The 25839-nt window shown below is 40.2% G+C and overlaps 1 protein-coding gene across 2 annotated transcripts in view; it reads left to right on the forward strand.

Annotated features, from left to right (window-relative positions):
- Positions 1 to 334: 334 nt before the first annotated feature.
- Positions 335 to 25839, forward strand: part of EGFL6 (EGF like domain multiple 6) — a 46282-nt gene continuing 20777 nt past the window's right edge. For both annotated transcript variants that reach the window (XM_082076195.1, XM_082076196.1), the window contains exons 1-7: positions 335 to 463; positions 7871 to 7983; positions 9868 to 9960; positions 12785 to 12901; positions 16659 to 16778; positions 20443 to 20577; positions 22423 to 22545. In XM_082076195.1, coding sequence (XP_081932321.1) covers positions 396 to 463; positions 7871 to 7983; positions 9868 to 9960; positions 12785 to 12901; positions 16659 to 16778; positions 20443 to 20577; positions 22423 to 22545 — 769 coding nt within the window. In that variant the 5' untranslated portion in view covers positions 335 to 395. The remainder of the gene's footprint in view (positions 464 to 7870; positions 7984 to 9867; positions 9961 to 12784; positions 12902 to 16658; positions 16779 to 20442; positions 20578 to 22422; positions 22546 to 25839) is intronic.

Below are 25839 nucleotides of genomic sequence, written 5' to 3' on the forward strand. Positions count from 1 at the left end.
TCAGAACAAGCCCACAGCGGCCGCGCCCGGTCTCGGTGCGGGGCAGGGGGCGCCATCGCCCGCCGGGCTGACAGGGCTTTCCCGTGGGGCCGCGTCTCCCGGGCTGCAGCCTGCCCTCCTCCCGGTGGCGCAGAGCCCTTCTTCTCCCCCACCTTCCCGGTCCCGCTCGCCCGGTGGTGCCGCTTGCCCGCCCCGGGGGTCGCTGCCCGCCCCGTCCCTGGGCGTGTGGGACGCGTGGGGTGAGCGCGGCCGGAGGCGGGCCCGCCCCGCCCCGCCAGGTTATACAGCCCCGTCCCGGCGGCCGCCCGTGGAGTCTCCCGTCCCGTTGCCGCCGAGGCCCAGCCAGCCGCCGCCTCACCGCCGCGGGGCCGGGGCCGCCTCCCCGCGGCCGGGCGATGGTGCCGGCGCCCGTGGGCGCCCTACTCGCTGCCCTCCTCGCCGCCGGGCTGGCCGCCGCGGGCAGGTGAGCGGGGACGGCGGGGCGGGGAGGCGGGCAGGTGGGGGCCCGGGGCTGCCGCGCTCCTGTGTGCGGTCCGGTCGGGGCTGGGTGCGAGCGCTCGGCCAGCGGATCCGCGTGTGGCCGTGCCGGGGGCTGCGGTGCTCGCCCGCTGTCGCGGGTGTACGAGAGTCCCTCGGACACCCGTGTCCGTAGGGCTCGCCCCGGCGGCGGGTTCCCGGGGCGGGAGCGGGTACTGCCGCGCCCGGCTCCGTGGTGCTGAACGGAGGTCGCGGGACAGGGAAGGTTTTGTAGCTGGCGTGGGTGCTGCTCCCCTGGAAGGGATCAGACCAAAGCTGTGAGGCGTTTTTTTGTACTCTGGGAAAAATGGTAACTTCAGCGCACTATTGCAGATGCAGACGGTGAGAACAGCTGCACCGCATACAGAAAGGTGCGAGCTGCTCCAGCCTTTGGTTTGCTTGTATAAACAGATGCTTTCAAATCACCATTTAAAACCCAATACTGAGTATCTATTACATAACACCACCTGTGTGAGCTCTTGTTTCCCACCTGGATTATTTTGATACCTACACAAACCATGAATCTATCAGTGATTGCCATTTCCAACAGCTTTATGAATGAATGTAATAAGAGATCACCCAGTGGTGTTTACTGAGGAATTTTGTAAGTATAGATTCCTGGCTTTAAAATCAGCCTGTCGTTACAGTTGTTGTATTCTGCAGAGACAGATACACTCCAGAAACCAAATGAGATTTTGAGAGAGATTTACTCCAGATAAAACCATTCCAATGTTCCCCCTCCCAGTTCTACAGAAGCAAATGAAAGGCCACAACTGCTGCACCAAGAGAGTAGCTACTAAAAGGAGAGTTCACAGCAACTGGAGATGAAGCCTTCAAGATGTTTTGTGGTTTATTTTTTTAGTACCAAATTTGTGGATGGGAATGTTTATGATCAACAAGTGGCAGCATTTTGCTCCAGCACATGCAGGGCCATCAAGTGATCATCTCCTCAGGAACTGGCAGTTTATAAACCCCAGACCTGCTCTTATATGAAACACATTTTTTTCTCAAAGCAGAGCTCCATTTAAATGTTCATGCTAGTTATTTCTTGATGTTGTACATTTGCATTTCAAACACTTTGAAAGATGTGAAACAGCAAAATAAGAGCATTATCTCCTTCCAGAATAAAGTGTGGTTTGGAGTTAGCTGAATCAAAGCGGGATGTGTTCAGTAAAAAAGATATTATTTGGCAGTAAGATGTAAAATCTATGGGAAACCTACAACCTGCCTAAGACTGATTGCTCTACAGCCTTTCTTGTCCAAGGTGATGTCAGATGAAGGTGGTGGCATATCTCTCATCTCCCAAGGTTATCATTCTGCTTTTTGCACTGGGAGGAAGGGGAAAGAAGAGATTTTCCAACATCTTGATGGAAGTCTTGGATGACAAGGGATACTAATTTAAAAGGACGAAAAATCCTATGGGCTCTGAAGAGCTCGGACCAGGAAACAGTAAAAATTAGAATAAGTTTGGGAAAATTGAATTAATTAAGATTATTTTTGTGTCTTAAAAGTGTACTTTAAAGGAACTTCTGCAAGCTCAAGCTAAAACTGATTTGGTGTTTTGGGAGGGACTCACAATGAAGTAAGACTGTTGTCATGTTGACTGCCTGAAATTGGCTGAAGGGCTGTCTAAGATACAGTGATTAAAAGCTAATAGGTGACACTTTTTTGATTTTACTTAATACAGTTACAGTTTAACCTTTTTCTAGAAGGGAGTCACCTTTCAAATAAGCTTGTGTAAAAAAAATCTGATCAAACCAAACCTCAAAAAACCCAACCAACTGCCACAACAAAAGAACCCTATGGCTTCATTTCACAGTGTTCAAATGTATCTCTGGATGACATACAATCATAACAGACTTTTTAAGAATTTCTTTCAAATCACTAAATTGCAAAATACCACCTTTTGTCCTTCTAAATAGAACAGTTGATCAAAATTTTAGTTTTTTTGCTAGCAACAATGTCCAGAATCGCTTTTTAAAGGAAAATTAAATAAAGGGATAATATGCCATCTTTGAAGCTAACTGGAAGCTGGTAATAATGTATTTGAGACCTTCCCCCTGCCACCCCCTCAGCAGCAGGCAGCTACTGTATGTGCAAGAGCTGACCAAAAGTGTCCTGGAGAGATGTTATGGAAACAGTGCACTAAATCTATTCAGCAGCTGTGTCTTGAAGGGAAAACAAACAAACAAACAAACAAACAAACAGTAAAGCTTGTAAGTGTTCCTTTCCAGAGAAAACTTTTGTAAAAGAATATTAGTATGACCTATATTCACTGTATTAACTCAGATCATATCTGACTTTTGTTATCTACCTACTTGGGTAAATCAGGCATTTGAAGATTTGCTCACTCATCCTCTGCAGCTGTCACTGTCACATAACTCAGTTCAGGCAGGGCATCCACCACTCATGATCATAGGCCAGGAGAACACGAGAAGTAACATTTTTCACTCTTGGTATTTTTACTTTTTATTTTAGCTGTTATTGGTAAAATGGCTGCTAATGAAGATTGCAGTCCAGCCAAGCTGTCAGCCCAGTTATTATATTTGAAATTTTTGACTGCCCATTGGTGTACAGATACTTTTAGTAGCTTGGATTTAGCATAGGTCATAAACTAATTTTGATAAATGTAAAACTGTTTTCATACTTTATAGAATGAAACAACAAAAATGAGGCTGGAGGGTGGCAAAGGGAGTCTGTTGGACAAGCAAGTCCCAGCATTCAGGTGTGCTTTATTCTCCCTCATTCACCCATCATTGTGCTTGTAATATTTTCCTGTGAAATTTTTGTGTATTTAAGCTATTGGGGATATCAGTCCTACCCTATCAATCAAACTTGTGGTACTGGAAGGTCTACCTAGCCACTTGATGAGTGGAGCACATTAAGCTTCTGAACACTATTGTAAATACGTAAGTTTTCTTTTTTTATTATCAAATTAAGTAAATCACTGCAAGAAGTCAAAGCTCCTGTGTAGTAGGTTAAGGTCTGTCCTCATATCACACATCCAGTTTATTTTGTTGCTGCTCATGCCACTGTAGGTATGTACTTATCTGTACTTACCCAGTCCTGGCCAGTATCAGAATGCTTTGCTCTGAAATGATCTGATTTCTTTGGAAATAGAATTAATAATCTTCATATTACTCCAGAGATGCAGAATTATTTTTCAGCAGCAGCTGAGTAAAAGGGATGTAACTTCATTCATGCCTATGTTTATATCATTACAGGCAACATTAGGTCTTTCTCGGTTTGCGAAAGAGACCTACCTAATAAAAATTAGGTAGGAATTGTTCTCATGGTTCTTCAATGCTCTTCGAGATTCTTACCCCTCTCCTGGCTGTGTTTGTACTCTTGTAACCCCCTCAAAGTATTAATGGACAGTAGCAAAAGAGCAAATTTATATAAATTTAGCTCTTAACAAGCTCTTCTCTTTCTCTTTGGGAGCTGCCTGACATGTAGTAGGAAGCAATCAGACCCTCTCTCAGTTTTTCGGTTTGTTCAGCTGAAGCCAAGTTCTTCTCATCCTCTGTAAAACAGGTTCTTCTTCATAGCTTTCAGCATCATGTATACCATATATAATTCATATCTCTTCACCATGGATGCTAAGAACTGTACACAGTACAATCTCATATGGCAGCAGTAAAACTTTCCTGGAATTTTGACTGGAACACCTGAGGGTCCCACCTATTCTATAATGGTGCTAGTGGCTCACAGTGATCTTGTGACAGCTAATACAGCCAGCTTTTTCTTTCTGTTACCTCAACTAAGGAGGCCCTGGCTTATTGTAGAAGTTCTTATTATTAATCTTTAATGTTCTTTGCAAAATCCCATCCTACTGGTGTCAGCAATGTCACAGTCACATAAAATAGATTATTTCTCTGCTGCCTGGTGGTGCAGTTTAGCCCCAGCCAGTGACTAAGCCCCACACAACCACTCACTCATCTCCTCTTCACCCGTCCGGTAGGATGGAGGAAAGAATCAGAAGAGTAAAGGTGAGAAAATTTGTGGGTTGAGATAAAGGCAGTTTAATAGGTAAAGCAAAAGCTACACAGACAAGCAAAGCAAAACAATGGATTCATTCACTGCTTCCCATGGGCAGGCAGAGGTTTAGCCATCTCCAAGAAAACCAGGCTCCGTCACACTTAGCAGTTACCTAGGATGACAAACACCACCACTCCAAATGTCCTCCCCTCTTCCTGCTTTTTCCCACAGCTTATATACTGAGCATGACATATTATGGCATGGAATATCCCTTTGGCCAGTTTGGGTCAACTGTCCTGGCTGTGTCCCCTCTCAGACTCTTGTGCGCTCCCTTCTTGCTAATTCACAGGCCAGCATGAGAAGAAGAAAAGTCCTTGATTGCTTAGCAACAATTAGATCATTGATGTAGTCTCAACGTTATTCTCACTCTAAATCTGAAACACAACACTATACCAGCTACTAGGAAGAATATTAATTCTATCCCATCCAAAACCAGGACACCTGGACACCCTGGATGGCTCAGTCTGACACTTGTCACCTTTAGCACCAGTGCTGTAAGCTGCTGACTCTGGGAGGAAAGAGTTCTTCGCTAGAAATGTGGAGACTGCTCTTGCAACTGACCTGCATAGCAATCTGACCTGCACAGTCTACCTTCTCTCGCCTTTCTTCTTCAGTCACATATTCAGGCTGCAGGTTCTTCAAGGCCAGACATTTTTTGCACACCGAACAGATGGTGACAAGCACAGAAATCTCACTCAGGCCCCTAGGGACTCCCTGTGAAATCCTATAAAAACATGCTATAAGCAGGGATCAGAAACATTCGATGTCTCCAGTCTGCATTGCTTCACCCCAACGTCCAGTAGGGTCCTTGCAACATCCTCCTGGAAAGGATGCACCTGCCTGAAAGGATCTCCTCTTTCTAAATAATCTTTCTTTTGCACAAAGTGCTGAACTCCTGACAGCAATAGATGAACTGATGGCTGGTGGTTCTTTATGATTCTGAGGGACTAACCTGGAAAAACTGGTTTTCCTCCCAGATTTTGGAATCAAGAGGGGGGTCTCAATAATCTAGCTGACCGATCCCACTGCCAAAGATAGGCTTTAAATTTGTGCTTGTTGTGGAAGTTGGAACAAGTGAAAGACCTTCTTCAGGGTAGTATCTATAAAGTTCATCTATATTAATTTTATTTGCAGTTTTGTGGAACATTTCCCAGCTTTAAGAGAAGTTTGTACTGAAATCTTGTGAGATATTGTATACATTGTGAAGATAGTTTCGTTATTTGATTTTGAAGTGAATTATTAAATAAAACGTTACTGAATGAGTTTGACTTCCTGTGGAAATGAGCACCTTTTGGAAACTGATACGGTCCTGCTTCCTCCATCCTTCAGGCATTTTAACCTTCTAGGGAAATCACAACATTATCGAGCTGCATTCAAGAGAATTTTCTGGGGTGTTAGCAGAATATACATTTACTGTCCAGGTGAATTCAAGGCCACTTCCTAACACATAATCAGAACATATGTTCTTTAACCTGTATACTTGGAAGTGATGTAAACCAGCAGTATTTGGATGAACTAAATTTAAAAAGGCTATTTCATTGTCTATAAATCCAGAGGCAGGGTGCTGTTTTCTAATAGACACACATCCAGGGGTCATAGCTGTTCAATATGCTTTTTCTTCTGTCTGAAGCTGTGCTCCTGTAAACTGCATCACAGGGTTGGTGGCAAAGGCTGGGTGACTTCTGAACAATTTGTTCCAACACCGAAGGCTTTTTACCTGCCAGATGACACAAAAACCACCTCTTCATTCAGGGCATCTCAGATACATGAGTTCTTGAATCCCGTCTGAACTCCTTTCTCTCTCCAGTGGTTCTACTACTAAAGAAAACTCTGGAGGAACATCTTGTATCTTTCAAGTGTATGCATATATTTATTCTTCTAGTTTGCCATAGTGACTTTTGCAGTAGCTGTTCCAATAAGAGAGCAACTCTTACAGGTAAGCACAGGAAGACACAAGAAAGCTGGAGAGGAACTTTTTACAAGAGCATGTAGTGGCAGGAGAAAGGGTAATAGCTTTAACCTGAAAGAAGGTAGATTTAGATTAGATAGAAGGAAGAAATTCATCACCATGAGGATCATCAGGCACTGGAATGGGCTGCCCAGAGAAATCGTGAATGCCCCATCCCTGGGACTGTTCAAGGCCAGGTTGGATGGGCCTTTGAGCAACCCAGTCTAGTGAAAGGTGTCCCTGCAAGGGAGTTGGAACTAGACAATTTTTAATGTCCCTTCCAACCCAAACCATTCTGTGAGTCTGTTATTCTATGATATGTGCAAAGCACTGCTGTAGGGTGATAAAGCAATGCCATTGCTGTGCATCGGACTGAAAAAATGTAGAAGTTCCTGGCCTGTTGATTTTTAAGTGTTTTTTTCCCCACCATGAGGGTGTTTGTTGCTATGTGCTGTCCACCTCAATACCCCAAATCACTTGCTGAGAAGTTCTCGCAGATAAAGTATTTTCTGTGTCAGAAACAACACTTTGGACTCTTTGAAGAAAGTGTATTTTAAATTATGGCATGGAAAAAGCAGTGCGGACAAAGGATTTTGGATAAAGAAGAGAATTTCATAAAGGGGACAGGTATGTGGTAATGGAGAACTTAAGAAACAGCAAGCAGAGGAAGAAGAGAACCAGAGTCACAGCAGCCGTTGCAGCAGCCGTTGTGGATTTCCATCAGACTTATAATTTTGGCAACCAATGTTGCGGGTTTTCCAAGTTGTGCAGCCATTGATCTGCACAGTGACTTTTAACCCACTGGGTTTATTGGCAGATTAACATTTATTTGCATGGTTAGGGAGTCTCCTGCAAACAGAATGCATGGGACTGTCTGCACTTACGCAACCAATTTGCAAATGCTCAGTGGCTATAAGCCTGTAAGTCACTAGCTCTTATGGGACTGACTGATGTTCAGAAAACTGCTTTTCTGTAGAATCAGTATTTCAAAACAACAACATTCTCAGGTATGGCATCACGTATCCAATCCAGATGATGCAGGCTAGGGCAGTCCCATTGATTCCACTGATATTAAAAATTACTCATTCTAGCAAGGGACCAGACTGTACTTTTTGCCTTTTCCATGTTTCTCATTAGAAAGGATTTATGTTGCACAGTTAATATATTGCAGGTGAAACATTCCCATCTTCCCTGTTTCTCCAACCAAACACAACTTTACATTCCTGTCCAGGAACACTATTGAACTCTCCATGGTTTGGTGAAATGAAAATGCCTGAGAGTGGATAAAACATGAGGAAAATGTAGAAAGAAATGTATGGAGCAAGGGATTAAAGTGTGTCTGGCCTGTGTTTATCCTTCCTTATGCAGCTCAAGAGCCCGTGAGCAGCTGGTGACTGTGAGCCAGCCTGGCATGTGTCGCTACGGTTCTAGGTTGGATTGCTGTTATGGCTGGAAAAAGAACAACAAAGGCCACTGTGAAGGTAACATTAACACTTTATGCTTGTTTCCTCTCCACAGTTGTGTACTTGGTACTAATCAAGGGATTTCATATATGTCTACCAGAAGTCACAGAAAGAAACCTTCTGAGGAGTGAAATCTCTTAACCTGTGAGAGAGTGAATAAAACATGTTTGAGAGACCATGTCCTCAAAAAAAACAAACCAAACAAACACTTCGGGTAAATAACACCAAACAATAAAATATATATTCAAAAAACCTTAGATCCAGAAGGGACCATCTGTTCTCACCTCCTGCACAGCCCTGGTCCGTGCCTATACTGTTACAGCTGTCAAGTCAATCGGTATCTTTTCTCTTCATAAATACACAACGTCTGAGAACCAGGAGGTTTTAACTTACTAAAAATATCAGTAAAACCCAATCAATAAGTGCACATGTCCTGAGCTTGGGAAGCCAGCCAGCATTCTGGTCTGTGGATCTTTGGCTCAATGAAGAGTCAATGTCTCTAAAGATGTTTCTAATTTGTTAAAGGTCTATAGATCCCAAGGAGAAGGTGATGTGGAGTCTCTCTCTATGTGTTCATGGGCAAAACACATCAAAGCATGAAATACATGTTTTAGGAATCTTTCTCAGATGTTGCATCTGTTGTCCCAGAGAGTTTGGATTTCTATATCTGCTGAATTTGAACATAGGCTTAAGGTTATTCATTGCTGACAATGAACAGACTGACTTCTAAAAGGGAAAGATGCTCTGTTCTGTATATATAGGGTGACAGTTCAAAAAAGGAAAAAATTATTAATACCTTTATTAATATTTATGCATTGCTGAATAGCACCTTAGTTTTGATGCAAATAAATAACTTGATGGAAAACTGACAAACATAACTTCGATCAGCCAGTGGGGTAAGTTGTCTTGCTGTAAAGCAATAGGGAGCTTTCTTGGTAAAATTTAGTTTTCATGAACTTTTAAGGATTTTCTTTGGCAGATTTCTTTAAGCCAACTGTAGTGTTGATCTATACTGTAAATCCAGATGCAGTGGTGTTTTCTGCTTCAGTGTTAACACTCAGCTAGTCTCACACTATGCCACATTGCATTCAGAGATGTGGATAGCACTGAAATAATCTGCAGAGCTAGTACATATGAATGAATTTTTAAACATAGGGAAGATACTTGAATTCGGCATTATGAATTTTAATTAAGAATTTTACTATATAGTAACTAACACTGTGACATTCCTTTTTCCTGTAGTTTACACAGCAGCTTTATTACACAAGGTAGCAGGATGCGCATCCTAGTGCATCCTGCATATTTTGCTGTTTTTCTAGAGCTAGTTGCAATTTAAATGCATATTTGGTTTTCTTTTCCTGAATAATCCTCATGTAGACAATCACATTGACTTTAGGACCTTTAAGCCTTATAAAAGTCAGCATTTAATTTCTGACTAATGATCCAGAGGGCTAAGAGTTAGAAAACCTTTACTTTTTAATACATTCAGGCTACTCCCAACCCTCTCAAGTCATTGTAAACCTTATGCAATAATATTTATTGTGATATGTGGTAAGGGTAGTTGCCAGAGGTACTCTGGGTGTTCCACCATGGGATGGACATGTTTCCCAGCTGTAAGGAGGTCCAAACCTGGAAAAGTATTGTAAGAGAGAGCTGAAAGGAGTCCCTTATTTTCCAGATCTTCACAAACCTGGAAAAGCACCCACTCATGCCAGTGTCACTTTTCTCCGGAAGAAGTAAAGTGCCAATCAGTAGCTACCATGCCCAAACTAGAGGCAGAAGTATGGAGGATATTGAACTCATGCAAGAAGATTTTAGGCAACTAAGCAGGGCCAAAGTTCTCGAATAGAGTATTTCTAACTTTTTCTTTTTCTCTCTACTATCCCTGCCTGACTCCTCTAGCTATCTGTCGACATGGCTGCAAGTATGGCGAGTGCACAGGACCAAACAAATGCAAATGTTTCCCTGGATTTACAGGAAAAACCTGTAGTCAAGGTTTGTGCACATGGGGATATTACTCCAGAAAGCAGACTGTTTGATATTCTGTCTCCTTATCTTGTACTATGGATTGTGTCATCTTCCAAAATAGTACAACAAGATGTATTCTTGTTTACAAAAAGAATCTAGAGTTTAAGGTTCTTATATCTCCAGGTCTAAGCCTCCTTCAGCACACAAAAGCTTGAATCTCTCTCATGTATCTCCTGCAGGCTGATGACAGGGGTAAACTGTCACATTTCTAGTCAGAGGATTAAGGCATAGAGAGATTATACAGGAAAGTATTTGAAGAGCTGGAATTCAAATCCAGAACCCATTTTATTTTTTTAACCAGGAACCCAAGTTACTTTCTTAACTAACCTTCTTATCAGAAAGAGATGCAATTACACTCTAGACATAAGCTGCCTGGGCCAATGCCAATCTGTTTGCATATGCTCCTTGGTATTTTTGACAACACAGAACTGGTAGTCTTTAGAACTGCATAGTCATAAATTTTGAATGCACCACTTTCCCTCCATAAACATGCAATTAGACATGGAAATATTTCAGCTAATGCATTGGTGAGAACTCAGCTTATTTTTCCTCTTCCAATATATGAGACCCCTGTGTTGAATCAGATGAAAAGAGCAGGTCAGTGCATAGGGAGGGGCCATCCTGCTGCACTGCAGATGAGTGAGCTGCAGGTGCTGTGGGGGAAGCAGGACATAAAAGCCACACGAATGGATGGGTCTGTCCTTGTTACCTTCCTAAGCACCTGCAGTCTTTGCTTGAAGATATTGCACTGACATGCTAAAACCATATTTTTCAGAGTCAAAACAACCCATTTATTAGACGATGTATTTCAAGCAATATGCTATAACGGTACATTCTTACGTATTTTGGAAAACTCTATGTTTTGTGTGTTTGACGTTGCTTGCGGGGAAATAAGTCAATTCCTCAGTACCACTAGAGAGGAAAGTGAAATAGCATCCATGCTTGTGTGTAATAGATGCGTAGGTATCACACCTTCATCCTCTAAACCCAGAAGTTTAACCTCAAAAATTATTTGTCATCTTAAATGTTAGCAAAAGGCAACAGAGAAGCCCCCAGCTTTCAGGCATTTTCTGTGCAGTAACTCTAGCTGGATTTGATTTGCCTTCCACATGCAAGCAGATCAGTTCTGTGCACTTGGTAGTACAGTCCAAGTCTGAGACTTGGTGGAAGCACCACACAGACCGACATGTGCAAATTGCCTTTTAGCTCCCTGGGATGCTCTGTCTTCCGAGGCATGGCCAAGAATGATTTTTAGTAAGTGGCCAGAAATGTCCTAGAGCTATTTCAATAGTATAGCCACATATGTGGTCATGTTCCAGCAGCCAGGAATGCTCAGAGCTACTTTTAATTTACTGGCCAATGCAGCCTTGGTCTATTCTTACAGCAGAGTGCCCTGCTGAGCAAGCTCAACATGAGCTAACTAAAATAACAGAGATAAGGGGACTGTATTAGTCTGCCACTGAGCCTGAGCTAAATTAACCTTATCTCCACAGTTTCTCTTTAAGAGCTGGGTATGCTATCTGTGCATTACTGTGCATTGTGCAAGATAGGTGCAGCTAAGCACTTTTGAAAATGTGTGCTCTAAGTGGAATTTCTTTTGTTCCCCTCTAGTTTATTTGTTAAGAGGGTCTTGGTTATTTAGTGGAGCCACAGTAGCAAAAAAAAATCCAATGTGATTTGCAAGCTGATAGGCTGTCCTTTCTCAAACAGACCCTATGTCTAAATAATAAAACACAACCCTCTTTTTCTTCTCTGGACTGAGCTGTAACAAGCACTTCTGCATGTGTATAACCTCAACAAAGTTTATGCTTTGAATGGTCTCAGTTTTTTTTGCAGTCTGCAGGATGCATAGACATGAGAAGAGATGCTTCTCCCATTGGAAGTGGAGCTGTACAAACTCAGTGCTTGGAGTGTTGCATCTTTATTGAAATTGTACTATTGGTCATATGGGCTGTTAAACACACGTTGAATGGGCTTCATATGCTGGTGCATTCTGTTAATGAGTTCTGCCTGTTTACAAATGAGGCTTCAAAACACAAAAATTCCAGGTGCCAGTTCTCAGAAGTCACAAGCACAGACGTTGTTGCCTTGTCATAGGATCAATACAATTGTCAGTACTGCTCTGTCTTTACCACACAAATTGAACTCTTTAGGATTCTGGTTATCTCTCTGGGAAGGATAGCTACTGGGAATTTGAAATAAATTTAGCTTCTGCAAAGCTTTTTAAATCCTGGATTTTGAGAAGAAGATGTTTTAGATTTGCCCTTTCTTAAAGTCCCATGATTTTTGTGTATTGTATTTCATCTTTGGTAGACAGCCCTGCCCTGATAACTTTGGTACTAATGTATAGCTCAGAAAAAAAAATACATCTTTGTTTCACTTTATCTCAAACTGATTTGCTGGTCTTAGTCTCACATTTTTTTCTTTCTAGTACAGAGACCAGCTGGAAGGCTGAAATCTCCAGCTAAAATCACAGAAATCCAGAAAAATAACTCCCAGAAAACAGAGTAACCACAATTCTCTCCCCACCCCTCCACCTCTTGCTAACAAGCTGCCAGATGTGGCCAGTTTGCATTGGTTTTTCAGGTGTAGAAGTCTGTGTATGTCAGTTTTGCTAGCAGTCTTTCAGCCAGACGGTCTGCTAAACCCTCCTCTTGCAAGGGGCTGGCTCATTTTCAATCCAGGCGATTTTACTGTGCGGAATTCAAGGCATTAGGCAGTATTATCCGCCTACCTGTATGAATATATGTATATAAACCCAGCATTCACTTCATTCCAATGACTTCTGCAGATCTGAACGAATGTGGACTGAAACCACGTCCCTGTGAACACAGATGTATGAATACACATGGCAGCTACAAGTGCTATTGTCTCAACGGGTACATGCTTATAGATGGCACATGTACAAGTAAGTAATACAGCTGAGAGGACAGGCACACCAAAATAATCTAATAACATTTGATCCCAACAGATTTTCTTCCTGTGATGAATGGATTTACCTTATTCAGGATAGGGTCTTTACCTCAGCTCTCTGGTACTCCCAGGAGCTGAAAGAGTCTTTCTGTTTGGCGGTATATAGATAAAGTAAACTAGGTCATATTTGTATTTTGGTGTTCAGAGGAATTTTTGTCCTGCTAGGAATATAAATCTTTGATGGCGTCACTTCAGACAAAGGATAGATGGTATAACCTTGGTGTGTAGTCCTGCCATTTCATCTGTTGAATAAGAATGAATGATACTACCCATGCAAAACACCAATATAGACTACTTTTTAATGTGCTGAATTTCATGATGTTACTCCTTGCTTTATCTGTCTGTGCTCCTTGAATCATTTGCTTTCTCTGAGTGCTGATATACCTCCCACACTTGCGTCAGCTTCTTGGAAACTTTTGTTCATTGAGCTAAGGCTTATCTAAACTGTGTTTCTACCTATTTTTCTTTAAGTCAGCTTGTAATGGAAAGTATTCTGCTTTCTTAACCAACCTGATTTTTCAGACCTAAGGAAGCTTCATATTTCTCAATGACACTTTTTTCTTCACCTGAGCTGTTTCATACTGGTATTTTGGCTTTGAATTTCACAAAACCCCACGTAACATGGTAGCAGCCCTTTCTAGAGTCCACTGGACTGGAACAGATGCACCAGTTGGACAAGGTAACCAGCTGGTCTCAGCAGTTGAACAATCTGCTCGAGAGTCCTCTCCTAAAGCAATGGACCTGACTGAATGGGGTGCAGCACAATCTTTCCCATGGGTATGACAGAGAACAATAAACTCTGAAAGGCTTTGATCTTCAAACCTTGGAGACAATCTCACACCAGGCAGAGTGTCCATCTGGCAAGTTTGCTGTCAGTTTTGGAATAAATGGAAGAATACCCAGCCTTGGCAAATGCTCACAGGAGTGCAGGGTCTGCAGCTCTGAGGCAGGCAGAAAAGCCAGAGCTCTTACTCTTTCTCTTTTATGGCCTTGAGACTGAAATTGCTGCAGGAAGAGCTTTTGGAGGGTTTCCCTTCCCTGCATCACAGCTCAGTGTTGTGCCTCTGTGTTACTAATCATTGTGGCTATCACCAGCAGACAACAGCTGTGGGTCCCTGAGATCCATGAGAAATGGAAATGTACTTCTTTCATTTCTTCCAAGATAATTTGTGTATCTGCTGACATCATATTCCGAGCAGTTTTCAGTAAAGCCACTGTCTTATAGCCAGCTGAAGCTGGCAGAAGCCGTAACTACAGTCACAGTAGACTGTCCTGTTTCACTTCCCTTCAAGCCCAGTGGCAGCTTTGTCTCGTTCATCCCACACTCTGCCTGCTCTGAGCACGAACACTCGCTGCAACCACACTTCTGAACCAAGTCAGGAAACTAGATCCAGGCTGTTACTTACCATTTCTGCCAGATTATTTTTAAGTCAGTCTTAATTCAGAACTGGTTTCTTGATTTAAGAAGCTCTCCATTTCTACCAAATGTGTAGTTGCACCGTCCCTTACTTGAGCCAGCACAAAACTCTGAATTTCTCAGTGGCAGTAGTGGCCAGTGTCAAGTATACAGGAAAAAAAAATGCCCGAGCAGCTGTGAGCCCTAAAGCTTGCATTTCACTTTGGCATACAGAAATGTTATTTTTCAATGGAACCTCAACAAACACTGACACAGAATAAAACCAAATTTCAGGGGAGAAAAAAAAACGTTTCCCATAGAAGGGAACTCTCCATTCTTGACTGCTCTGGTTGAGGAGGCAAAAACCTTTATGTTCATCCAGCTTGTGCTTCATTAACCCAACCCATCTGCTACCTTCCCATTGCAAAGAGCTTGTATTTTCTTAAGCAGAAACTACGATTATGAAATGACATAGCAAACTGTATACTCAAGTAGAAGTTATTCTTGTTTAAGTCTACTAGCCTCCCATTTCACTTGATGCCAATTGAAGCTTGTGCTTGGATGAAATGTTAGGTTATTTAACCAACTGTAGAATCTCACCATTTTATTCAGGCAAACATTTTGAGCATATTATTGCTCCTTCTGAATCAAATTCTCTATGATGTGGGTCTCCTTCACAAGATGAAGTCCATCTAGTCTGAGCAGGCAGGTTTATCTGCAACCACGCCAAGGGACCATGGAGCTGGAAGAAGGGTATCAGAAGAATGTGGCTTTGGGTCACAGAGAACAATTGCTTAAAATAGTTGGTGGGTTAGTACCTAACACAAAATTACTCAAGTTCTGCAGGAATTCCTATACTAGATCTGATTAGCAGTTCATCAAAGTCAATATTGTGTCTAACCAAAGCCAGGAACAGGAACTTCAAATGAAAGAAAAATCAGACAATTGCTAATAAGATAAGAATAACTTTTAGTAAGTTTCTTTATTGCCACTTAGGAAGTAGATAATGTAAAAAAGTATTATGATTTACAGTATGTTTTTTTTTTCCTCTTACCTCCTGCTGCTGTGTATGTTCTCATTCATTCAAAAGTAAGATGCTTTCACAAATAAAATGAAATCTTGGCCTTCAATATTTATCACTTAGCCACAGAGTCTAAACAAACCAGCCTGAGAAAAACAATGTTGGCACAGATTAAAAAGATTAATTTTAATAGCACACAGAACTAAAATGCATTACATTTTATATTTAAATCACAACAATATGGCTATATACACACCTGCACACATCATTGTCTTGTATATACACTATTAAGCACTGTTCTGAAAGTGCTGGTACCTCTGACAATAAACATGTTGCTTTTTAGAATAAAATTTCAATCTTTTTCTACCTAAGCAGTAGCCAGTATTCAAGTTCTTGCAGTTGATTTCTGTCTCTAATAAATTGACGAGTGTTCCAGACCTTTCACTTACAAAAAACCTATATACAGTTCTGTTTCCTTGAACAATACCAGAGCAGAGTAGCTAGAAATATTTTCTTTGCACGCACCTCCAACTGCTCCAGTAAACACTTCCAAATACTACTTCTCTCCCTGGCATCGCGGCATTTTCTGGATAACTTCAGGTTTTTAGAAACATCTCCCTACATACTTAATACATTTCTCCTACTTTTCTAACCTCTCATAGGTCTCTAACACAAGATCTACACCCCCTACAGTTCTCTTTAGAGGCTAAGTCATCTCCAATAATTCATACTCCTAACCAATCTGAGGCAACCAAGACTTGTATTCTGGATAGTGCCTCTTTAGATTCAGGTATCTGTTTCATAAAGGATCAAAATAAGGACAATTTCTAACTCCATCAAGCTAAATAGTTTTCTAAATCAAATTCTTTACTAGAAGCATGTGTAATGCTAAGCAATAAAAACACTTCACTACCAAATAGTACTCTTGTATGGTAAATTGTCACAAAAGGAAATCTAAAAAAAGCAAAATCTTTTTTCTACTTTGAGCAGTTCTGTCTCTGAATTGAAAAGGCAATAGTAAGAATTCACAGAAATGGGAACAGAGGAAAAAGGAAGAATAAGGGTAGGAAAGAAAAAATTGAAGGGGAGAGGGAATTTACAATTTACCTCATGGACTGCTGAATTGTTAATGTTTTAGTGCATGAACATCTTGATAAGTGATTAATGGAATTTTGTTGTTCTGATTTATTTTCTGCATTCATCCAGTTTTAAATTTTAAGCATGTGATCCCAGCCTAGATTTTGCTGGTTTTGTTCTTTTAAATACTGTTTTCAGGTTCTAGGTCATGTGCCATGGCGAATTGCCAGTATGGATGTGAAGAAGTCAAAGGGGAGATACAGTGTCTTTGTCCATCAGGTGGCCTTCAGTTGGGACCAAACGGAAGGACGTGCATTGGTATGGTTAGAGAGCTCATGCTCAGCTTCTTTTCTATAGGATCCCCAAAAATCTTAAGAGCCTGGGGAAAGATTAATAAGTAGTTAGCTGTCCTCACTGGCTTGAACTTCTTGTTACTCACAGTATGATGTAAAGCTTGTATGTTTTTTTTTTTTTAAATGTTCTTGTAATATTGGCCATGTAATTATTTGGAGGAGTCCCATCCTCAGTAAATAATTAAATGTTTTGACATCAATTTGAGTCATTAACATATTCAGTTTCTCCCTATTCCTCTGAGGTCAACGATGTTTTGCCTGCAGGGAACTGCCTTACTGACATAATGCATTAAAGGATTTGGGGTTTGTGTTTGGATCATTTTAATCTTTTATTGTGATAACCCATGATACAAACTTCCAGACTTTTCTCCAGGAGCCTCAACATCACTTAACCTGTGGGTTTTCTGTGATGAAGAAAGCATTACTTACAACACTTGGTGCTGTTCTGTGATACCGGTTTTATGTCATCATCTGACAAAGCAGCACTACAGCATTGTAATCCTGTGCTGAAATCATACCCCTTTTAATACTGAAGCTAAACGAACTCATTTCAAAACCCAGTATATGTGAAACAAACTCTCCAAAGCAGGGACCACTGCAACAACTAAAGAAGAAGGAGCAGTGAGGGGGCATGTCAGGGAGGGGTTCCCTGCTCCTTAAGGAGAGGGTGATCCAGGAGCCGTGGATGACCCCAGCATCAGCAGGGCTGTGTCCTGATAAGCCAGCTCCAGGGTCTGCCCAGACATCTTTCCATAAGCTGGAATATTCTATTTACTGTTCATCACAGACAAACCTGAAAGTCTCTGCAAGTGTTCATTTTTCAGATTAGATTCTATTTGCTTTAAGCTTAAAGGACATAATGCTTTGTGTCTACTTTATGTAATTTCATTTTAAAATATGTCCAGTAGCAAAGCTTCATATGAAAAAAAAAAAAAAGAATTTTCAGTTCCATATTTCTTCTTTAGAATAACTTGATCTAATTCTTGAAATGCAATTTTCTTTCTGAATCAGTAAGTACATTTTCCGGTAAAATTCTAACTTACAGCATTTGAACAATTTCAATTTAAAAAAAACATCAGCCACAAATTTTTTTCTATTTCCTTCTTTCCTACTTTCCCTCTTTCTAAATCTAACCTTTTTTTTTCCTGGTCTCACTTGGCCTCTAAATAGGTTACACCCCTCGTCAACCCCAGGGAATGATATTTAGTGTGGTTTTTAATGTTTATTGCACTCAGGCAAGCACAGAAGATGGAAAATTGCAGCTGGGAAATGTTTTATTTCCTAGAGCTGCCCAAAATACAATGGAAAATCAAGAATTACAGTTTCTCCTTTGAGACATTCAAAAGCTGCCTGGATGTGGTCCTGGGCAACTATCTCTAGGTGTTCCTGCTTGAGCAGGGAGGTTGGACCAGGTGACCTCCAGAAGTCCCTTCCAACTTCAACCAGTCTGTGATTCTATGAGAAAACCTTTTGCAACAGATACTATTTACTAAAATTTCTTTAGCAACATAACCTAATGATATTGATACTTTCACATATTTTTACATTATTTCTGTCACAATGGTTTAAGTCCTGCAGATTATGAAGGGTAGCTTGGACATGATACGTTACAAGCAAAGAATAACAGTAGCTAATCCATTTTAGATGCTGCTTACCAAAACATACTGGTTGAATGATTTCTACAGCTTAAAGAATGTTTTAAATGTTGAGAGGTTTATTATTCAAGCATAAAAAAGTATTTTTAATTCCATTGGCCAAAACAACATTATACTTAACATTTCAAACAAAAGATTAAATAAATGCATCGAGCAAGAGATGCTGCTGTGTGGAAGGACAGTTACTATATGAATTTTTCTTCTTAACACACAGCCATAATATCATCACATATGAAGGCCAAATGGCCTGGGACTACTTTATCAATTTAAGGATCTATAAAATAAACCCATATGGATACTTGGCTCAACTTCTAAACTATACACACTCCAACATGACAATGGTATTTCTGTCTTTCAAATGAAATGAGTTTGTAATTGGAAATGTCCCATTTTGAGTAATCAGCAAGGATCTTTGACTAATACCAATGACAGTTAACATGTCTGAATTATGTAAGAGTCATTTGAAGGTGAACACTGTAGACAAATGTATTTAAATACAAAAGACAAGAGGGTCTCTCTTAAATCTCTTATTGAGTTATTCAGGCAACTATTTTTATTCTTTTATATTGAGTTCCTTTGTATTTACTGAACCTGCTCAAATGTATTTAGAAGAATGTTAGTGCATATGATAAAAGGTAAATAGAAAAAAAAAAAGTAAGTCCAGTGGCTGGAAATATCAGACCTCTTCTTTCTGTATGACCTGTGGTATGTCATAATTTCTCTAAAATAAGAGAGCATCTTCCTGCTGTATAGCATAATAGATGCTTAATAGATTATAAGATACTCTAATACTCTGGTATTAGTCACAGAAACAGTATAAAAAGGTAAACATTTTAAGATCCCTGGCTATTAGTCTTAGCTTAATCCTCCTAGGAAGCTACATTATTTCTGGACCTGCAGAGCAGCACATTGATGTGTTTCCACTTTTCCTGTTCCGCATGTGCACAAGTGAAGGAATAAAATAACAATTATAGATAAAATTTTTTAACTTAACCTAAACCTTCTGCTTCTAAGAGTCCAGTGAGTCTTTAGCGTTCACTGCAGACATAAGCTTCATGCTAGGATTGAGTGCAGCAGGCTCGTCCTTTACCTTGTGACAGATCCTGGTCCTGGCAGAGGCATGGGGAAATGAGACTGGAGAGGTCTGGGCATGCCCTGGAGGCTGGGGAACAGCCATCCTCATCAGGAAGGTGTAGGGATTTTGACTGCAGGTTTGTTTAAGTATTTTTCTGTTGTTTTCCACTTCCCTTTTATCACCTAAGCACTGTAAAAGTATGGTAAAAATGATAAAAAGACGAACAGTGGTGTCCAGCAGCACTTCACAGCAGTGTGATAGGGAAGGACAAATATCAAATATCATAATCAACACTGTTTTAAATGTGACATTACAACAAAGCAAATAAATTACTAACACTTAATTACAATGATTGTTAAATAAGGTACCTAGCCTCCTCCTATACCAAGGCTCCTCCTTCTCTCTCCAAAGCATCTGTCCCTGTCATCTATTTTGCTGGGTGGACCACTCGCAGTCTGGAAACACTCTCTCTATGTCTTGACTTAGCCCAGCAAGGAGAGGTGCAGAGATTCAGTAGAAAAGCTGCTGCTGCTCTCAATTTCCCGTTTCTGTGTCCTTCTCTTACACTATTCTCTGACATTTCCTTTATTAGGGAAATAATGGAATTTGTGGAGTTCCTCCTGACCCCACTCCATGATCTTAGGGCAAATCATTGTCCCCAGTGAGGAGAATCCCCCCTGCCAGTTACCCTTGCTTTTACCATGCCAGGTCTCAAAATTTTCCATAAAGTTAGTTCATATTTTGCCACTTCATTTGTCTGAACACATGCAAAGCCACCCGCAAGTGTGAAATTATAGGACTTATTTATTAAACAACTTGTGATAGTGAATCCCAACTAGTTCTTCCTTTCCCAGTTTACTTTCTCGTGGATCTGACCACCATCCCTTCTTCTGCTCTAGACATTGATGAATGCTCTGCTGGCCAAGCTGTCTGCTCTTACAACCGCAGATGTGTCAACACATTTGGAAGCTACTACTGCAAGTGCCAGCTTGGATATGAACTGAAATACGTTAGCAGCCGTTATGACTGTGTAGGTAAGATTTAGCCCATGAATTTTCCTTCTTCATTCTTTTTCATTCCCACATGATGCACCTTTCCTGTCATTGCCTGAAGCACATTGGCCTGGTCTGGGGATACTGCCTCAGAAATGGATAAAAGATGTGACTAAGACACTTTGAACTTTTCTCATGGTTTTCTCTGTGGCCTTATGAAAAACCTAATCACTGGCACTTGCAAATTAAATTGCCTCATTGTACCAAGTCAAGATGTGCAAGGGCTTGTAGTGCAGTATCAACAGCTGACTGCAAAGAAGTGCTACTTCTGGTACAGGTTTAAAGAGCCATTCTTTGTCCTGTTGGCTTTCAACCTGTGCTGGTTTTGGTGTGTATGTCATTAATGAGGAATGTGAATCAAGTGCCTTCATGACTGTAAATACAGTTGTTTGGATGGACAGTGCAGAATTTAAAAAAAAAATAAATAAAATAAAATACTAGGTTTTAATTGCTTTTCAGGTCTCTCTTGCATGCCTAAGTTTCTCCCAAACAAAAATAAATAGAGGCAAAAAGTTATCTTGACATGTCCACATATTAAAACAAATGTCAAAACACCTTTTCCCATGCTTGAATCCATTAGCTGAATGGTGGAAGAATAGTAAAGCTTAAGTTACAGCAGCAGGCGCTGCAGCAGTAGTGTTCAAGCAGTTGACTACACAAGGGCCTGGAAGGGTTGGAACAAGAAATGCATACGAAAGAAGATTAATGGGTTTTGTCTATATTTGCTTGGTATTGGGAAGTAGGGCTTGGAGGGAGATCATAAGGCAGGTTTTGGAGACTCAAGTTTATATTTCCTGTTGTATGCAAATCCTGAGAGTCTTAAAGCAGAAAAAATACTTACTTTTTCGTACACTATGTGTGCATGGGGGAAAAACTGGAGAGGTCTCTGTAGTCAGGATTTTATCTGCAAACCTGAATCTCACTCTCAAGACATACCATATATTTGAGTCAGTCTTTCTACTATTGGTCTCCTAGCTGACTTACATTATGGGAGGACCTGTCAGCTGCTAAAAATGAAGCAATCTGGATAAAATGCAAGTGGTGCAAAAATTTGTGCAACAACTTGGCTCCCTCATGTGGGAGAAATCAGAAACATATTTGTGATGTAGCAAACTAGGAGAAAAGGAGAACAAAATCAGTTGCTCTTGATGGCTGTACATTTTGCTGTCAGTTGAATGTAGTATTTTCTACTTAATTTTTCCTGATCATACTCTTTTTGTACAGCATCATATGTATGCTGGAATGTTAGAGGTAGATTTCATAGAATTTCATAGAATGTCCTGAATTGGAAGGAACCAACCAGGATTATCAAGTCCAACTCGAGATAAAAGATCTCAACATCTTGGCATGCTCGGGGTTACTTTCAATTGCATTTATTCTAAAGTCCGTGAAAGAACGCAAAAGATTTCATAGAATCATAGAATAATTTGGGTTGGAAGGGACCTTCAAAGGTCATCTAGTCCAACCCCCCCTGATTTGATGAATGTTTTTTTTAATTTATGTCACACATTCTCTTTGTACCTTTTGCTTTTTGTTAAGGGAACAGTGTGCACAGCCTGTAGTTTGAATCCTGTTGTCAATCAAAAAATCACTATGTTCACTTTGTTTTTACTGGGATGCTCTACATTTTCCATGGATGCACATGCCAGTAATTGTGTACTTGGAGCTGACATTAGTGTGAAGTCTTCTGCCTCCAATGGTCTCTGGACCGTCTTGTTCTAACACTAGTGATTGCAACACCTGGAAACAGATGGCAGGCACAAGCAGGCTGTCATGAAGTTTGGGTTTTGACTCAGTTTTCACTAAAGCATTTATATCTTTCCCTAGATGTCAATGAATGTGTGACAAATACACACAGGTGTAACCACCATGCAGAGTGCCTCAACACCGAAGGGTCCTTCAAATGCAAATGTAAACAGGGCTACCGAGGAAATGGATTTGATTGCGCTGGTGAGTACCACTGGATGTCAGGAGAAGTGCTATATTGTTTTTCTCAAGTAATTGTTGGTTATAATGTGTTCTCTAGGAAAGATCATGTTGAACTGTGCTGCAGTACCAACCCAGGCAAACTTGTTCATGAAATAACATATTTATTGTATGATACATTGAACAGCTGATACGAGTATTATTAGCTCAAACTCATTTTCCATTTGAGTCCCCAAGTCTCATAGTTTCACTAAGAATCCCAAGTAGAACAGATAATTAGGCCTGACGAAACAGAGAAAATAGCTTTTAAAAGTCTACTGTGTATTTTCTTCAAACTTCCATGGCATAGTCCCCTGGAGTGCTGTGCAGGCTCTTCCAGAAGAGTTTCAAGCTAACTTAGCAAAAAGGAAGAGAAGGGAGGAAAGCCATGACTTCTATGCTGAACTCTTTTCACTTACAATTTTGCCTTTGTTTGTCTATTGAGTATTAAAGACTTCCCATAAAAATGTTATTGCCTGGATCTAACTGAATATGATCCTCCAAAAAGAAAGAAGGAAAGGTTGCTCTTGTCTTTATATTTAAAATGAACCTTTCAATTTAATTCCTCTATTAAACCTAGCAGAGATTTCTACCACAATGTCATTGGAGATGTTTTACTCAGGAGGACTTCTACGTCCTTCTCAAATATTTTGAACAAAAGACATTGTGAAAACATTTTAAAAGCTCTTGACAATAGAAGATGAAGACTACATAATATATAAACTCTTTTTCCTGGGTCTTTTTCAAGTAATCCTTCATCAGGTATGTATTATGATTATACTTCATGGTCACAGATGTTCTATGAGTCTCTCTGTTACTCATGTTCCTACTCCCTTTATAATAGTAATTGAAACCTCCCATATCTCATCAATATTGACGCTGCATTTGGAATAGCACTTTATCGGTACAATAGTTTATCAGCCATTATTTTTTCTGCATTTAATATTAAATATATTCTCTCAGTATGGGCATTGGTTTGAATTCAATGGTTCCAGATGCAGAGACATTTGTACCCTTTGAAACTCAAGTATGAGTTATCTTACTACATTTTATGTTTTTATACTCCAAGAATATACTTAGTATCTAAAAACCATGAAGATACCTGCCAAGGTCAACCCAAAACATCTGATTTCAATCAGGTTGTTTTATAGATCATGAAATTGAAAGTGTTCTAAGTGTTCTGCTAAAACTGTATGTATACATATACATGTGTGTGTGTATATATATGATTAATCGGTGCATGTATATGTAATTATGCTGTTTCTCCTGCCCTATACTGCTGGAGCTCAAAAAAAAAAAAAAAAAAAAAAAAAAAAAAATTGCAGTCCTTCAGTCTTAGAAGTTTCATGAATTTATTCTTAATTTAAAGTATGATCATTTTGATATAGTATCTCTTGTTCATTGTGATGCCTTTCATGCAGCATTGAAACGTGACTTCAAATGTTACAGACTTTTTTTGGAGTTACGCAAATGTAGCTTTTCAAGCCCTAAATTGGTGTAAAAAGGGGGGATATTCCAGTGAAAAGTAGAGTGAGTGATAAAGCCAGTGGCGACTTTTCAACCTGTTGTTACAATCTGAAATTATTGTTAGTACCTATAACTATATAATCTGGGCATGTTAGCATACGTTAAACACAAAGCCAAAGCAACTCCAGACATTAGAAGGGCTAAAATTTAATTTAGAAAATAAAAAGCACAGGGATTTTTTCTAAGTTAAAATTTTGCTACGTTTCTACTTCCAGTGAAAAGTGTTGACTTTTAATGAGAAAAACCTGACTGGTGCTGATAGGATTCATTTGGATATAGATTGCCTCTGCAGGGCTGTTCAGAAAGATTTTTTATGCTCAATGTTATGAGCCAGTTTCCTTGCTAGATGTGCTAAATATCATCCATTGTGATATGTCAGTGCAGCTTACTGCAATGGGAAGATGCAATGGGGCTTGAGACCTGACTGAATATCAAGGCAAACTGATATGACACATCTTCATACGGTTCTCTTAAAACAAAATGTACTACAGATGAAACGTTAAACAAACACATCTCTGAGCAAAAGGGTCTGGTTTTGTGTGTGTGTGTGTGTTGTGTTGTTTGGCTTGGTTGTGGTTTTGGGGCTTAGGGTTTTTTTTTGTCCTTTTAACAACAAGCTGAACATTTCAAAGGAAAATCTCTTTTTGACCAAGCCTATGTATAAAATATTATTTCCTCAAGCAGAAACAATTAAACAGGAATGCTTGCTGAAATATGAAAAAAGGAAATATTTTAGCTTGTGGAGAGGCTACGACACTTTTTTTTTTTATATCTAGCCTTGTAAAAAAAATCAATGCTGTAGATAGATGATATCTGTCTTCTCACTGGTGTTTCAGTTAAACTGTTTGTTCTCTCTCTGCGTATTTCCTCATGACATATTTTCAATTACTGAAGTCCATTAGTTGTTTAGAAGAGGAAGGAGCTGTGCATTCATAAACTTAGCAGAACACACTAAATGAAAGAGAGACTTAACTCAAGAGACGATAGTATGAATAACACATAGTAATAAGAGAAATCAGAGCCATAGGCAGAAGGTCAAAGCAAGGGTCTAGCTAGAAAGCTGTATACAACAACAAAGGAGCAGGAGGGGGGAAATTACGGAGTCAGTGGTAGGTAAAATCTGAAAAGCATTGGTGCTAAAAGTCTGATTTCTCTGGTAGTTATTCCACCACATACACCTCCTTTTTAAGGGAAGAGGTTCTTTTAACCTTGAATCTTTCAGTAGTTGATTTCTATTGCAATTCTCAAAAAAGTCTGATCAGCGTAAGTGATGGGGTAGGGTGTGTGTTTTGCTATTGAGGTAAATGTTTTTTCAAACAGTTACACACCAATTAGATGTACCAGCCTACACTGAAACACTAAGTGTTCTCCATGTCACACAGCAAGTGAGGAAAACCTTTGGCTTTACTGAAGTCAAAGGAAGTTTTTCTGTTGGGTTTAATAAGATGAGAATGCCATCCTGGGAATCTGGGCGCTGGAGGCTGTGGCTTCACATTTATTTTGGTGACAGCAGCTGCTGCTCCTGCAGCCCAGCCCAGCTCCCAACAGATGGGCCTGGGGTTGTGCTGCAGCTAAAAGAGAGGCTTCTTAAATATGCCCTCAGAACTCCACATAATTATTGCCACAGGGTGGAAAGCTCATTTCCACAGAGAACTGTTTGTTCTTTATAGCAATTCTCTCTAGTATATAACAAATGGGCTACCATGGCAGCAGTATTAGCTTTTTATAACAAATGAAAAACATTTTAATATA

This window comes from Streptopelia decaocto (assembly GCF_964273445.1).
Source record: "Streptopelia decaocto genome assembly, chromosome: 1".
Classification (NCBI taxonomy): Eukaryota; Metazoa; Chordata; class Aves; order Columbiformes; family Columbidae; genus Streptopelia; species Streptopelia decaocto.